The 16,975-nt window shown below is 45.6% G+C and overlaps 1 protein-coding gene across 12 annotated transcripts in view; it reads right to left on the bottom strand.

Moving 5' to 3' along the window:
- The window catches only part of FCGR2B (Fc fragment of IgG receptor IIb), a 51,000-nt gene extending 34,586 nt beyond the window's left edge, over positions 1-16,414 (bottom strand). For 2 of the 12 annotated variants that reach the window (XR_004351232.1, XR_004351231.1), the window contains exon 1: positions 16,208-16,399. Coding sequence is in view for 3 of the 12 variants with exons in the window: in XM_032641953.1 (XP_032497844.1) it covers positions 16,208-16,275 (68 nt within the window). In the remaining 9 variants the exon portion in view is untranslated. Of the gene's footprint in view, positions 1-9,298; positions 9,386-12,684; positions 12,777-16,207 lie in introns of those variants that run through there. The other 10 variants (XR_004351236.1, XR_004351234.1, XR_004351237.1 and 7 more) reach the window with 9 other exon arrangements.
- Positions 16,415-16,975: the final 561 nt, after the last annotated feature.

Here is a 16,975-nt window from a genome sequence, read left to right as displayed (position 1 = left end):
GGTTTGATCCCTGGTAAGGGAACTGGATCCCACATGCATGCTGCAACTAAGAGTTCACATGCCACAACTAAGGAGCCAGTACAACCAAATAAAAATAACTAACTAACTAAATAAATAAAAATTTAAAGCAGCAGAGGACTTGAATAGACATTTTTCCCAAGAAGACTTAGAGATGGCCAACAGGCACATAAAAAGATGCTCAACATCACTAATCATCAGGGAAACGCAAATCAAAACCACAATGAAATATCACCACACACCTATCAGAATGACTATTATCAAAAGACAACAAATAACAAGTGTTGCTAAGGATGTGGAGAAAAGAAAACCCTCATACACTGTTGGTGGTAATGCAAATTGTGCAGCCACTATGGAAAACAATATTTGAGGAGATTCCTCAAAAAATTAAAAACAGAACTACCATATGATCCAGCAATTCCACTCCTGGGTATTTGAAGAAAATGAAAACACTAATTGAAAAGTTATATGCACCCCTACATTCATTGCAGCATTATTTACAAAGCCAAGATATGGAAGCAACATTAGTGTCCATCTATAAATGAATGGATTAAAGAAGGTATGATGTATATACACAATAGAAGATTACTCAGTCATTAAAAGAAAAAGAAACCTTACATTTGTGACACCATGGATGGACCTAGAGAGTATTATTCTGAGTGAAATTAGTCAGAGGAAGATAAATACTATATAATTTCACTTATATGTGGAATCTACAAAGCAGGACAAAAGAACAAACTTAATAGAGTCAGAGACACAGAGAACAGACAAGTGGTTGCCAGAGGGGAGTGGGGGTGCCAAAGAGAGAAATAGATGAGGGAGACTAAGAGGTACAAACTTTCACTTGCAAAATAAATGAGTCATGGATATGAAAGGTACAGTGTGGGCCATATAGTCAGTTAAAAAAAAAAAAAGACTGGGAGAATCTAGTCCACTGCTTCCAGTGGGGGATGGTGTTTACGGACCCACTTTGGGAAGGACAGATAAATGTTAGAAACTCAACTGACCCCACTCTAGATACTCTCGGATTCCAGCCACTTGAATTAGAAGCTGCTTTTTTCTTTGTTTCTCTGCTTGGTTGGGTTCTGTTTCTCTTCTTCTTAATATACTGATCACCCTTTCAGCAGATCTCTGTAATTGGTTTATCAGTCCTTTCTAGGGTTTCCTTGTTACAGCCACTTCCTCAAGAGCTGAGACACCCAGGCAACAGAAGCCTAGACACCCAGGCAACACTACAATCAACCGCTGACCCCCAAAGGAGGAGGATGTCTGGAAGGAAAGGCAACCACAGAAGGGAAGAGGGGGAAAAAAATGATGGAGTTATAGAAGCTCTGGTTTGAAGGGGCTCAGCCAGGTCCACACACTAGCATCAACACAGTCCAGCCTGAAAACTTCCTTTAGGAATTCAGGTCTTTGCGTTAAAGCATTGTCGCTTTTAACAGCCTTTTAGAAATGCAAATACCCTAAGCTATGTTGATCATTAACTTCAGAGTGAGGATCTGCTCACCAGTCACTCTTTTTCAGAACAGCAGAGTGCTGAAGAATTTTGATGAGAGGAGAGAGAAATAATATGAGAGAGGAAGGGCTATTTCTCAGGAAGCAAAGACCCATGACAAAGTGAGGGGCTTAGACAACAGAGGGCTATTTATCTCTGAGGACCTAGGTTAGGAAGGGAGAGATGAGACCAGATTTCAGAGCCATCTTTGCCACAGTGTGGTATTGGGCAAGGCACTTTGCTTCTCTGGACCTCAGTGAAATGAGGGGAATGGACAGGATGCTCTTTATCAGAAATGACTTTTGCAAATATTTTCTCCCAGTGTGTGGCTTGTCTTATTCTCTTGACAGTCTTTTGCAGAGCATAAGTTTTAAATTTTAATAGTCAAGTATCAATTATTTGTTTCATGAATCATACTTTTGATGTTGTACCTAAAAAGTCATTGTCATACCCAAGGTCATCTAGATTTTTCTCCTTTGTTATCTTTTCTTAATATAAATTTATTTATTTATGGCTGCGTTGGGTCTTTGTTGCTTCGTGCGGGCTTTCCCTAATTGCATTGAGCGTGGCCTACTCTTCGCTGTGGAGCACGGGCTCTAGGCATGCAGGCTTTAGTAGTTGTGGCTCGCGGGCTCTAGAGCGCAGGCTCAGTAGTTGTGGAGCACAGGCTTAGTTGCTTCGCAGCATGTGGGATCTTCCCAGACCAGGGCTCAAACCTGTGTCCCCTGTCCTTTGTTATCTTCTAGGAGTTTTATAGCTTTGCATTTTACATTTAAGTCTATGATCTATTTCAAGTTAATTTTTGGGAAGTGTGTAAGGTTGGTGTCTAGATTTTTCTTTTTTTTTTTGCTTGTGGATGTCCAGCTGTTCCAGCACCATTTGTTAAAAAGACTTGGGCTTCCCTGGTGGCTCAGTGGTTGAGAGTCCGCCTGCCGATGCAGGGGACACGGGTTCATGCCCCGGTCCGGGAAGATCCCACATGCCGCGGAGCGTCTAGGCCCGTGAGCCATGGCCGCTGAGCCTGCGCGTCCGGAGCCTGTGCTCCACAGCAGTGAGAGGCCCGCGTACCACAAAAAAAAAGAAAATTCAAGCAAGAGAAACTGTATTAGAGATGATCTAGATGTTGGCACTAATTATAAGTATATGTTAAAGGCTTTGGTAGAAAACATGGACAACATGCATGAACAGATGGGGAATCTCAATAGAGAGAAACTATAAGAAGTGTCATATGAAAATATTAGAAAATGTTAAAACATGGTAAGAGAGAGGCAGAATATGTTCAATAGTCTCATCAGTTGACTCCATATAGCTGAGAAATAATCAGTACATTGAAGATGGATTCACAGAAATTACCCAAACTGAAATTCAAAGGAAAAAATGTGAAAAAAGAAAGAAAATAGAACATCTAAGAAGTGTGAAATAATTATAAATTGGTATAATTATGTGTAATAGAAATCCCAAAGAAGAGAGAAAAAACAGGGCAGAATAAACATTTTAAGAGATAATGGCCAAGAGTTTTTCAAACATAATAGAAGTTATCAAACCATAGATCCAAGAAGCTGAAAGAACTATAAGCAGACTAACTACATGTGCACACACACCACCTAAACACATAATATCCAAACTCCTGAAACCAGAGATAAAGAGAAAAATAATCAAAACACCAATAGATCTTAATTTTTAAAAATCTTAGAGAGCTATTTTATCAGTGCCACCACCACAGCCAGCCACCAAAGGCATAACTGCTGCAGAGGCTGTATTAGCATAAATGTGAAGACATTTAAATCTTTCTCTTGACCAACTCACAATTGTCTAGAAGGTTTAAAAAGAACATTTTTTTAAGAAATGGAAATGAGAAAAAGAAGAATGTCAGAGCCCAGTTTCTAAAGCATGCCATACAACAATGTCCTTCCAAAATAGGTGGGAACCTCAGTGGTGTCTAGACCTTGTTTTCTAGTCTTCCCTTCAAGATGAGAATTTTAGGTCATCTCCTCAGGCTCCAGGGGGCTGCTCTGCAATCTTCCTTATCTCTTGCCTTGAAGACGAAGTATGTTTCCTTTCTGAATCTCCAAGCTTCCTCCCATGAGTTGTCCTAGATGTTGCCTTGGGTCCTGCCACATAAGACTCTCCCTTCATTCCAAGCCCAGGGAGTACTCAAAATCCTCTCGCTTCTCTAAGAAATAACTTATGAACCCCAGTGGCAGAATGTATCGTTGCAGTTTGCAGAGCCAAAATACTTTGATGTTGTACAGCATCTCTTTCATCAAGACAGGGTTCTTCTGCTGCCCCTCTGATGCCTCATTACTTTCTCTGAATGCTCCTCTATCTTCACCCACCCATTAAATATTGGTGCTTGTTCATCTCTCTGTCTTCAGTGTACTTTTCTCTCCTCCAATGATTTTCTAAATGGGGAGAGACTGCCCCAGGGGGTATATCAGAATAGGAAGGGGAAAGAGAGGTAGAGGTGTAGTTTGAAAAGATTATTCAGCATTGAGATACAATTTTATACTTGCAATTTGACAAATCAATTTTGAAACTTAAGAAAAAATTAAAGGAAGATGAAAAATTTTATGTTTAAAAGGGTTGAGAATAAACTTTTTAAAATTGGGAAACATGATCTTGTATATTTCTCAACTCTTCTAAATGATTTTACCCACACACATAGCTTCTACTCGACCAGTGGTTCTCAACTAAGAGAGGGATGTTGTATGACCCAACTCAGCCAAAAATAAATAAATAAATTGATTAAAAACAAAAGAAAACCTTATTTATTCTTCACCATTTACTACCCATAGCCCAACAACGTCCCCCTTGTCAATTCTTCACAAAATTGTTGTTTCATTGTCTGAAAGGTATAAAAGCTTCCTGCTCTGATTACTTCTTTGAGTCTCATATCTTAGTGGAGCTCCCATACACACATATGAATGTACAAAATTAAATTTATTTTTCCCCTGTTAATGTGTCTTATGTCAATTTAATAATTAGGTTAGCCAAAGACCCTAGAGGGGAAGAAGGGGAAGATCCCTCAACCCGCACCAAAAGATACCGCCTGCTGCAACTAAGACCTGGCACAGCCAAATAAATAAATGAATATTAAAAAAACAAAAACCAAAAACTGAAAACCAAAATTGCCTAACAAATCAGGTCACTGCTCTGCTCAAAATCCTTCAGTGACTTCCCATCGCCTTCAGAATGATGTTCAGCCCTTTAAGGTGACATCTAACCCCTTCAGGATGGCACATAACATCTGTGCACCGTTCACTGCCATCCCCACCCCAATCCTATGTTCCACCAATACCAAATTCCTTGCCGTTCCCCCAATTTGCCATGTGTTGCCATATGTTCTCCCATGCTGTTTTCTGTGAACAGAGCTATTTTGCCAATTGGTGCTCCTTCCTCAAGACCAGACTCCTTCTCCATAAAACCATAAGTTGCACATAGCTAAACTCTTGTTTGCAAGAGGAGTCACCTAAGTTCTGCTGGCTCTCCAGCAGTGGCCCTGCCTCCACGAAGATCTCTCCCATTCATGAATACATGAAGCATGTTGTGCCGTATTTTGGGTACCTTGACGTTGGGATAATGTTGTAGACTGACTTGTTTTATTTTTGTCTCGGCTTACAAAAGCAAGCTCTTTGCTGCCCTCTACTGCCCTCTTTTGAGACAAAGTGGATAATGTGAGTCTCCTCTGCAGGACGAAATACCCAGTTTTCAAAAAAAAGCTAAAGAAAGATTTGAGTGGTTTAACATAAGAAGCAGCCAGCTAATGGGCTAGGGTAGTGGGAGTCAGGTTCAGGAGCAAGGAGAACCTGGGGATGCTCTTTTTTAAGCCACCTGCTCTGCTCTTGTTGCTTGAGTGACGCTTGACCTCAGACAATGGCATCAACGTCTTGCTTTCATTCACTTGCACTCTGGCTTTAGGCCCTTAGTGGTAAGGGCACAATTTGAAGCGGGAGTAGAAAACTAGGAATTAGATCTCAACATCTAGGGTCTGCTACTCAAATGGCTTAGAAGCTCCCCATCAGGGCTGCCTTGCTGTCTAACCGTATCAAATGCATGGTCTCCAGCAAGGGTAAAGATTCAGGAGGGTAGAAACACTGTCTTAAGCCAAACATGCTGAGAGTTGCTGGAAACTGTTCCTTGGGAGGGCTGAAACTGCCCTGCTCAGCAGCAAGGAAATATTTGATACGAATATTTGAAGAACTATAAATGAGGTTCTAAGTGATTCAAAATGATCATCTTGTCACTGGAAATAGACCTACCTCAAGGCTTTAGCAAATAAAGGAATCACTTCTATGGCTTCCAGTTAATTTCCTAAAGCACAGTTCAGCTCGAGGCCCTGTCTCTAGTTCTAGCCCATACTTCTCCTTCCAGATATCCAACTGATCCTGACCACTCCACTGGCATGTCCCATAGGCACCTCAAACTCAGAATAGCCAAACCTGAACTTATATCTCCCCACTCCATCACACCTAAACTTCTCATCATATTTCCCACTTCAAGGAATGGCACCTCCTAAGCCAGAAATCTAGGTATCATTGTGATTTCCTTACTCTCTTTCGTAACCCACATCCAAGTTTGCCAGTTCTCCTTGCTAAATATCCAAACCCGACTACCATTACCTTGGTCCCAAGCCATCTTCATCTGCCACCAGGACTATTGCAAGAGCCTAACTCATCTTTCTACTTGCAGTCTTACTCCCTCCAACCTCTTTATAAGCTGCAACCAGACTAATGTTCAGACACACTAGAAATCAAAGAAATGCAAGCTAAAATGACGAGACCCCATTTTTCATCTATTAATTGCTTAAGATTAAGAAAAAGAACGTGATTAAGTGGATTCTCATTGATTTATTTTTTGGCTGCGTTGGGTTTTCTTTGCTGCATGTGGGCTTTCTCTAGTTGCGGTGAACAGGAGCTACTCGTCATAGTGGTGCGTGGCCTTCTCTTTGCAGTGGCTTCTCTTGTTGTGGAACATGGGCTCTAGGTGCGTGGACTTCAGTAGTTGTGGCTCGTGGGCTCTAGAGCGCAGGCTCAGTAGTTGTGGCGCACAGGCTTAGTTGCTCCGCGGCATGTGGGATCTTCCTGAACCAGGGCTTGAACCCGTGTCCCCTGCGTTGGCAGGCAGATTCTTAACCACTGCACCACCAGGCAAGTCCCTCTCACAGATTTCTGAATGCGGTGTAAACTAAAACAATTGTTTTGGAAAGAAATGTGGAAATACTATCAAAAGCTAAGAAATATGCATGCCTATGACATCGTAATTTCACTTCTGGGAAAATGGCCTTTGGGAAAATGCCAAAATATTTTTTTAAAAAAGAAAAAGAAAAACTGTTGTTCTTTGCAGCACTATTGAAAATTAGAAAAAACCTAAAAATATCCAAAATCTAACTTTAGGTAAATCACTCTGCAACTAAATCACCTGGAGTCTCCCTGGGCACTGAGAGAGGTATATGTATCAGTTAGGTGACTTTCTGCAGCAAGTACCAGGAAATTGCTCTCAGATGACTTAAACAAGAAATATTTTTCTATGTCACATATCAAGTTGTCTGAAGATAGGGCAGTTCGAGGGTTGGTTAATCTATAACTCAATAATGTTACCAGTCACCCAAATTTTTCTCTTTGTCTTGCTATCATTAGCATGTTAGCCACTTCCCTCATGTAAGCAACATGGCTGCAGCAGCTCCCAGCATCACATCCTTAAACATCACCATCTTCAAAGACTGACAGAGAATTTATTACTTCTTATGCCCCAGAATCCCCCCCAAGCAGATTGCCTCTGAGGGTTCATTGTCTAGAGCTGTATTACATGTTCAGTCCTAAGTCAATCACTGGCAAGGGAATTGATTCTCAAAGTGTGACCAGCAGTATTAACATCATAATCTGTTAGAAATGTTAATTCTGGGGCCCCACCAGAATCAGAAAATCTGACGGGGGGCCCACTTATTTGTGTTTTAACAAGTCCTCCAGATGACTCTAATGCAGCTCAAATATGAGAACCACTGACTTAGACTAACCAAAAACCACCTCCTGGGGTTAGGAAAAGGTCTAGCCTCCTCTAAAGCTCATGGCCACCATATATCTGAACAAAATCAGGTTCTGTCAGCCCGGAAGAAAGGGAGAAGTAGGCAAGGTCTGTACAGGAGAAAGCCCTGTTCTAGTGTTGATAATGAGTCTCTTAAGGATACAAGAAAGTCCATGGAGTAATACTGTCTCTTCCTTTCCACACACTCCTCAAAAATACATATTTTTTAGTACGTTTTCTTCAATTAAAAAGTGTGAGGGAGGGACTTCCGCGGTGGTCCAGGGGTAAAGAATCCTCCTTCCAATGCAGGGGACGTGGGTTCGATCCCTGGTCAGGGAACTAAGATCCCACATGCTGTGGGGCGACTAAGCCCACGCACCACAACTACTGAGCTCGCGTGCCTCAATGAGAGAGCCCATGTGCCGCAAACTACAGAGCCCAGGTGCCCTGGAGCCCACGTGCCACAACTAGAGAGAGAAAACCCGCATGCCACAACTAGAGAGAAGCCCACGTGCTGCAACTAAGACCGGACGCAGCCAAAAAAAAAAAAAAAAGTGAGGGAATTTCCTGGCCGTCCATTTGTTACCAACCAGGGTTCTTGCCTTCCCCAATCAATAGAAATTAGAGGCCAGACAAGAAATTCAGGCAAGGCTTAATTGGGGCCCCTGTTGCAGCAGGAGGGAGCAAGGACAAAGCCCAAGTGGGGGCGAGCTTGTTCCTTACATGGGGGGAGGGTAGGGGTGCATCCAGGGGTCAGGCCAAGGGGGTGGCTTAGGTGTTTCGCCCACCTTCTAGGTGGTGTTGTGTGCAAGGAGCGTGCTCAGTACCCTGTTTTTGTTCCAGGCTCTTCAAAAGTGGCAGTTGGACTTTCTGGTCTCTTTGTACATTTTGGGTCCAGAATTTGCCCCAATTGTGCATGCACATAGTTATTTTTAATCCCATGTTACAGTTTCTTTGTATTTTGTTGCTTGACGAGAGGTGTGTCCAGGTGCAAGCATTGCAGCACTGCAGCAAAGGTCCCAGGTCCCAGCCTGTCTCATTCCCCCCTGAGAGATTCTACACCCTTATTCTTTTTTTTTTTTTTTTTTTTTTTCAGTATGCGGACCTCTCACTGCTGTGGCCTCTCTCGTTGCGGAGCACAGGCCATGGCTCACGGGCCCAGCTGCTCCGCGGCACGTGGGATCCTCCCGAACCGGGGCACGAACCCGTGTCCCCTGCATCGGCAGGCGGACTCTCAACCACTGCGCCACCAGGGAAGCCCTACACCCTTATTCTTAAGGAGTAAGGGGCCAGAGTTGTCTTCTTCTGAAACTTCTTCCTGCTGGACAGGGGCCACAGCCCTTAGCCTACCCTAGAGGTGTAGAAGTCCCTCACTGACTGTTCCAAGGACCTGTAGGGACCTGGGCCACTTTCCGCTGGAATGGGCTGAATTCCTTGAGCTATCATGAGCCTTACTTCAAACTGTTGGAGGCTAAATGACACAAACTTAACCAAAAGGTTAAACAAACAAGGGCTAAAAAGAAGAAGAACATTGACAGCCATTAAAGCGCCTAGTAAGGGAGGGAACCAGGGTTAACTTTGGGCTTCCTTAACTGCTGGCCAGACAAGGGAGGCAAAATCATGAAGCCATTCTGCCTTGTTCGGCCAGAAGGTAATCAAGGTCCAGACGGTCGTCAAGAACCACATAAGCCAAGGAAGCAAGACAGGTCCCAAGTCTCATTAAGGCTTCACATAGGAGCCAACCCACTACATCATTTTACTTACCTGTTGATGGTGCTTGTCTTTTGAATATGTATCTCAGATCTTCCACGGGCTCACAGGTGTATTGTTCTGTTGTGACCTGAGGGGTTTCTGCAGGTAAAAGCTTTAGTCTGGACAAATGTACCCAACTAGATATCTCTTGCAGTCTGACAGCAGTGGGGGTGGTTAAAGTTACTTTATAGGGGCCCTTCCATTTTGGCAATAGTTGGTCTTCAAGGGGACCCCTCTTTCCAGGTGTTAAGAAGAACTTGGTCCCCAGGGTTTATTTGTGAAGGAACTGTTCCTTCCTCTGTAGTTTTAGTGGGAGCTGACAGTGCCTTGTGGGCATAATCCTGGATTGCCTTCTGAACTTGTCCTAGATTAAGAATATATCTCAGGGCCTGGTTCACTTCCTCATCTAGTAGAATGTCAGTAGTAAGAAAAGGCCTCCCATCGGTCATTTTAAATGGGCTAAGCCTCAGACCACTCCTCGGGGTTGGTCCAGGGTTCATGAGTTTTTTGGCAGAGCTTTGCTAAGGTTTTCTTTAAAGTATGATTCATTTTCTCTACCTTCCCTGAAGACTGGGGGTGCCGAGAGGTGTGTAGCTCATAGATCCTATCCCTAGGGCCTTTGTGAGTCCCTGGGTGATTTTGGCTATAAAAGAGGGCCCGTTATCGCTCTGGAAGGACTTTGGAAGTCCAAACCAAGGAATTATTTCCTTTAAAAGGGATTTACAGACTTCCATAGCCTTTTCAGATCGGGTGGGGAAGGCTTCAACCCATCCTGTGAAAGTATCAACAAACACAAGAAGATATTTATATCCTGATCGTGGGGGCATTTGGGTGAAATCTAACTGCCAGTCTTCCCCTGGATATGTCCCTCGGTGTGGATTGGCTTGAGTAACGGAAGGGGAATTGGATGGGTCTGTGGGTTATTACGGGCACATAAATCACAGGCAAGCATTACTTGTTTTTCTGTTCTTTTAAGCCCCGTCCCTGAAAAAGCCTTTTGCATCAAGTCCCATAGCGCATCCTCCCATAGTGGGTGGCATCATGTAAGCTCTTAGTGAGTTTCCATTGTTGGGCCTCAGGGATTAGAATCTTAGCCTCCTTTTTATACAAGCCTGTGCTTCCCTTCTCATAGCCCCATTTCTCAGCATTTTCTTGTTCCTGAGGGGAATACTGGAGAAGGCTAGGGAGTTCAGGAGGGCCAGTCAGTAGAGCCATAACTTGTTCGGGTTCCTGCAGTCGAGCTGCCTGTTTTGCTATTTGATCAGCTTTGCTGTTCCCTTGGTTCACAAAAGATCCATCCCTCTGATGGCCCCTACAGCGGACTACTGCTACCTAGGTCAGAAGCTGCACTGCTTCTAAAAGAGCCAGAATCAAATCTTTAAGTTTTACGGGGAACTTTTAGCAGTTAACATTCTTCTTTCTTTCCAAATGGCAGCGTGAGCCTGTAGCATGTGGAACCCATACTTAGAGTCAGTAAAGATATTTAATTTCTTATCCTTCCCTAATTGCAAAGCTCTCATTAATGCAATTAGTTCAGCCTTCTGGGCTGATGGCTGGGGTGACAGGGCCTTGGCTTCTATGACTTCATCTAGACTAGCTATGGCATACCTTGCCTATCGGGTTCCCATTTCTACAAAACTGCTCCCATCAGTAAACCATCTGACCTCAGGGCTGTCAAGAGGCTCATCTAGAAGATCAGGCCTGCTGGAGTAAGTCTGTTCTACGGTCTCCATGCACTGAGGCTGCAAGTCTCCACTCTCGACTGCTGGAAGCAGAGCTGCTGGATTCAGGGTTTGGCACCCCTTTAAGGTAATGTCGGGGGCATCTGTTACAAGGGCCTGATATCTTGTTAACCTTCCTCCAGTCAACCAATGATGTCCTTTGACTTCCAGCACAGATTGTACCTGATGAGGGCTTAACACATCTAAGTGTTGTCCCAGAGTGAGCTTGGAAGCGTCATTAACCAACAGGGCTGTGGCTGCTACTGCCCTAAGGCAGCTTGGCCATCCCAGCCCCACTGAGTCCAGTTGTTTTGAAAAGTAAGCCACTGGTCTCTGATCCGGTCCCAGCTTTTCGGTCAGGACTCCTAGTGCTATCCCTGACTTCTCACGAACATATAGGGTGGAGGGCTTGTCCAAATTTGGAAGCCCCAGTGCAGGTGCTCTACTCACCTCAGTCTTTAGAATCTCAAAGGCCTGCTGGTGGTCCCTATTCCATGGAAGGGGTTCCCTTTCTCCTCCCTTTAGAGCCTCATATAGGGGTTTTGCTCTAAGGCCATAATTTGGAACCCAGATATGACAGAAACCAGCCATCCCAAGAAGCCTCGGAGTTGCCTCTTTGTGGTTGGAGATGGTAAAGCACTAACTGTTGTTTTTTGATCTATGGCCAGGGCTCGTGCCCCTAGGGTCAAAACATCCTAAACATTGAACCTGTTGCTGTGAGATCTGAGCCTTGTTTGGAGACACTTCATATCCCCTTTTTGCCAGAAAATTTAGGACCCTAACAGTATTTTGATCTGAATCTTGTTTGGTCTCACTACTTATGAATAAATCATCAACATATTGTAGGAGAGTCCCGTTCTCAAGGCTCAGTTCCCTCAGTTCCCTTGCTAACGCATTTCCAAAAAGATGGGGGCTGTCCCGAAAACCCTGCAGAAGCACTGTCCGGGTATACTGGGTAGCCTCCGGGGTGTCAGGGTCCCTCCATTCAAAGGCAAGAAGGTATTGAGAGTCTGGATGTAGGAGAATACAGAAAAATGCATCTTTGAGGTCCAAAACAGAGAAATACTGAGCACTCCCTGGCACTTGGGTGAGGGGGGTATATGGATTTGGCACCAGTGGGTGAATAGAGGTGACTGCCTCATTCACTGCTCATAATTCTTGCACAAACCAATACTCCCCGTTAGGCTTCTGAACAGGGAGGATCAGGGTGCTGCAAGGGGATTGGCAGGGCCTAATGAGTCCGTGTTTTAGGACCTGCTGAGCAGCGGTTGGATTCCCCTCAGGGCCTCAGGCTTTAAAGGACAAGGATATCGTCTCTTCCAGGGGTATTTTCCCCAGGTTTAACCTTATTTTTATAGGGGGAACACATTTTGCCCTTCCTGGCACCGAGATATACCAAACTGTAGGATCTACCCATTCTCTAATTCCTTGGGGGATGTCTTGGGGAATATTTTGATGACCAACAGGTGGGTCATCTGGGGCTACTAATAGACACATTCTCTGTTTGAATTATTTATGTCCTTGGGCTTCACCCTGTCCTAAGAATATAGTAGCTCCTAACTTATATAACAAATCTCTCCCCAGGAGAGGGACAGGGCATTCTGGCATATACAAAAGGGAGTGAGTAATAATAATGGACCTGATTCTGCAGGCAAGGGGAGACGTAAATCACCTCACCTTTGGCTGTCCATCAACTCCTGTCACAGCACAGTCCCGGTTGGAGAGGGGGCAGGCTGGCCAAGTCAGAACAGAGCAGGTGCCTCCAGTGCCTACAAGAAATTCATTTCTCCTACCTGCCACATCAAGGGTGACCCGAGGCTCCGCTGGAGTAATGAGGATGGATCGAGTGGGATCTGGAGGCTGGCAGGCACTCAGGCCTTATCAGTCAGCGTGCCGGCATCTCTTATCCGAGAGATTCGCAAGGAACTGGGACCTGCTGGGGTTGCCGCTCGGGCATCCCACAGGAGGGTGCTCAGGACGTTCCCCCTTTCCAGTGCCCCCCTTCTGATAAAAGTCACACTGGTTCGGGCCAGGCAGCTTCTTGGTGGTCTGTCCAGCCTTCTCAGCCCTCCAGGTCCCCTCGAGGTGGTGGGTGAATCAGAGCAGCCAAAGGCTGCGTTTTATTAGCCTCTTATCCTTATTGGCCACCTCCATTAAGCCTCAGTTGTTATAGACCATGAAGGCCTGCTCTACCAAGGTTGACAACGGGGCTTGGGGCCCAGCCTCAAGTTTTTGCATTTTCTCCAGATATCAGGAGTAGCCTGGGTGATAATATGCATGGCCAATAATGTCCTCCCTTCTGCGGTCTTAGGGTCTGTATTGGTGTACTTCCTGAATGCCTCTGTCACCCAGCTCAGGAAGACTGCCGGGTCTTCATCTTTTTCCTCTCGGACCTTATCATCATTTACAGGCTTCACCATACACCTTTTCATTCCTTCTGACAGACAAGTAATATAATGTCTCATCCTAGCCTGGCCTACACGATCTTCATAGTCCCAGCGTGGGTCATGTTCTGGGATTGCATCCCCACCCGATAAATTTGGTGGCGTGGATTGGTGGCCAGCAGGCCATCTGCGTGTTCCCTGGCCTTTCTCAGTATACGCTCCTTTTCATCCAGGGTGCAACAGTGGGCCAGAACATCTGTGATGTCCTGCCAGGTGAGAGAGAATGTCAACCCCAGCGTGATAAATTCATCCCTAAACTTGTCAGGGTTCTCTGAGAACCTGCCAAACCTCTCCTTACAGATTAACCCAATTCGTTTAGGATCTCTCTTTGGGATGTTCCAGGGATCCCCTGAAGCGCCCCAAAGTTAACTGGAAGTCAAGAGAATTTCAATTAGAATTTGATATTTGGGAAGTCTGTCAAAAACTTGAAAAACTTTTAGAACACCTGGTCAGAAAGAATCACAGGTCGCTGTGAAACCATTATTCCTTGAGCTTATGTGGGGAAAACAATATCAAAAGTAAACACAGATCACTTAAAGGCAGAGAAACTCATATAATCTGCTATCAAAAGTATTCCAGGAAAACTTTGTTCTCTTATGAGAGAGAAAAACCAAATCCAGTCCTGTATCAGCCTACTCTCAGTAAAATCCATTTACCTAATTAAATTTAATGCAACCTTAGAAGACTCTGACTACATACAAAATTCTTTTCTCAATGTTCCCCTTCCGCAAACCTTCTATAACTTTCTGTACCCATATTTTGTCCCTTATTCTTTCCATTCAGAAATAACCAGCTCAGACTTCCCTGCTGGTGCAGTGGTTAAGAATCCACCTGCCAATGCAGGGGACCCGGGTTCGAGCCCTGGTCCGGAAGATCCCACATGCCACAGAGCAAATAAGCCCATGCACCACAACTACTGAGCCTGCGCTCTGGAGCCCGCGAGCCACAACTACTGAGCCTGCATGCCACAACTACTGAAGCCCGTGCGCCTAGAGCCTGCCCTCCGCAACAAGAGAAGCCACCGCAGTGAGAAGCCCACGCACCACAACGAAGAGTAGCCCCTGCTCGCCGCAACTAGAGGAAGCCCGCGTGCAGCAACGAAGACCCAACGCAGCCAGTAAATAAATGAATAAATAAAAAATTTTTTAAAAAGAAAAAACTTAAAAGACACAAACAAGAAGTTTTCAAGATAAAGGGGACGGGGGTGCAGGTGTGAAGACCAAGGGAGAGGTAAAGGGAGGAGGGACAGAAAAGACTGAAAAAGAGAAAGAGACAGAAAGAGAGATTGCCTTTTCAACCTGCCCCCTGCTGGTGTCTCTTCAGGCACCAACCTGTGTGCTTCCAGAAAGGGCCAGTGAAGGAGGCAGCACCCTGTACACTGCCTACCGCCCACTGGGGTGATCAAGCCCAGAAACCAGCCAGTTGTACGTCGTCTGCAGGACTGCAACCCACAGGTGGGACTCTCACCCATGCATACAATTTGTACGTTGTCTTGTACGAGATGGATGGGCACCTGGGCCGGACAGCTGGTGTTTGTCACATGGAGTAAAACTGAAGCTTTGTTCTCACCCAGACACTCCAAGGACAAAGCCAGTGGCAGAGCTGAGCTCTGCTGAAGTAAAGAGATAAGGTGCCCACTCCTGAGGTCAAGAAAAACCTCCCTGTCTGCACATGTGCAGGAAGGCTCCTTGGGGGTCAAAAATGGAGGGGGCACCACCCCATAAGTGTGGACATGCACCCACACGCCTCTGGGGTGGGATCCATCTTAGCAAAAAGTTGGGCATGCATGTTGGGGAGGGTCCTGGGACCAGTCAGTTGTGAAAAAAGAAACGAGATAATTGGCCAAAGGTAAACGGAGACCCAGAAGAACTGTCCTATACAAGGGATTTAAATCACCTCTTTACTGTGCTCCTCCTTACAGAGGACGCCCATACCCTTTCTCTCTGGGCGTGTATTTCTGCCTTGCTTCTGTCTTAGATAAACAAACTGCTTCTCTGTGTGCTCTCCCATTCCTTGTGCTGTGTCTTTAATAATAAACTTTGTACCTGTTTTAACAGTTTTTGCCTCCTTGAAACATTCTTGCTTTCAAATTGGGGAAAGAGCCAGGGCCACTTCACTTTTAACCTCTAGCCCCTGGTGGCCTAGCAGTTAGGATTCCTGGTTTTCATCCAGGCTACTCAGATTCAATTCCTGGGCAGGGAACTAAGATGTCTCTTCAGGACCGCTCACCGATGTCCCTCCGAGATCAGTCTGTGGGTCCCCGACCCACAGGTGGGACTCTCACCCACACGTACCCCAGTATATAGAAATCTGCCACTTCGGCCCGTTCCCAATGGGACTTCTCTTGGCGGCAGGAAAATAGAAGGGAGAATACTGGGACAATCGGACTTCCAACCACTACATGAGATGAGGTTTCAACCTCTATCACGCTCATAGATCTCTGGTCAGGGAGAGGCCGCTGGACCAAGGTCTGCATGGTATGAGGCGAGCCTCTCCCATCTCTGCTTGTCCTCCGTTGCTGGTCAGAGGGAGCATGGTCTCACAAGCTGAGAGGAGTGACACTGTAGCTGTCCTATGTCCACTCTCTCAGAAGGAGAGGACAGAAGTAAGAGAGGACAGAGAGAGGAGAGGACAGAGAGAAGTAGAGAGAGATCAGGAGAGGGAAAATGGGAGGGGGAAAAAGAACAAAGAGGAGGGGGAAAGCGTTGCTTGAATGAGGGTACTGAGGCCACCAGGGGCCAGGAAGGTAGACTTACCAAATGCAGTGATGCTGAAACAAGAGGTTCAGGTGGCCGCTTGTCACCCACAGGGAAGCTGTGTTCATGGTCCTGGAGGGGCCCAGATCCTCTCCCCCCTCTCATTGCATGCCACAAAATATGTTACCAACCAGGGTTCTTGACCTTTCCCAATCAATAGAAATTGACTAGAGACCAGACAAGAAATTCAGGCCAGGCTTTATTGGGGCCCCTGCTGCAGCAGTGGGTAGCAGGAACAAACAACAAGCTCCCTTGTTTGGTCACTCACTGAGGGAGGCAAGCTTGTTCCTTATGTGGGGTAAGGGTAGGGGTGTGTCCAGGGGGTCGGAACAGAGGGGTGGCTTAGGTGTTTTGCCCACCTCTTAGGTGGGGTTGTGTGCAGGGAGCATGCTCAGTACCCTGCTTTCGCTCAGGACACCCTGTTTTTGCTCCAAGCTCTTCAAAAGTTGCAGTTGGGTTTTTTGGCCTCTTTGTATCTTTTGGGTCCAGAATTTGTGCCAACTGTGCCTGCACAGTTATTTTTAGTCCCATACAGTTTCTTTGTATTTTGTTGCTTGAGGAGAGGTGTGTCCAGGTGCAAGCCTTGCAGCACTGCAGCAAAATGTCCCAAGTCCCAGCCTGTCTCACAGTGGTTAGGACTCCAAGCTTTCACTGCCGGGGCCCGGGTTCAATCCCTGGTCTAGGAACTAAGATCCCACAAGCTGCACGGCCAAAAAAAAAAAAAAAAGGGAAAATATTGAGTGGTGTGTGCATTTGTGTGCCTGTGTG

This window comes from Phocoena sinus, chromosome 1, assembly GCF_008692025.1.
Source record: "Phocoena sinus isolate mPhoSin1 chromosome 1, mPhoSin1.pri, whole genome shotgun sequence".
Classification (NCBI taxonomy): Eukaryota; Metazoa; Chordata; class Mammalia; order Artiodactyla; family Phocoenidae; genus Phocoena; species Phocoena sinus.
Note: the sequence above shows the minus strand (reverse complement) of the source record. Positions and strands in the feature narration are given on the sequence as shown.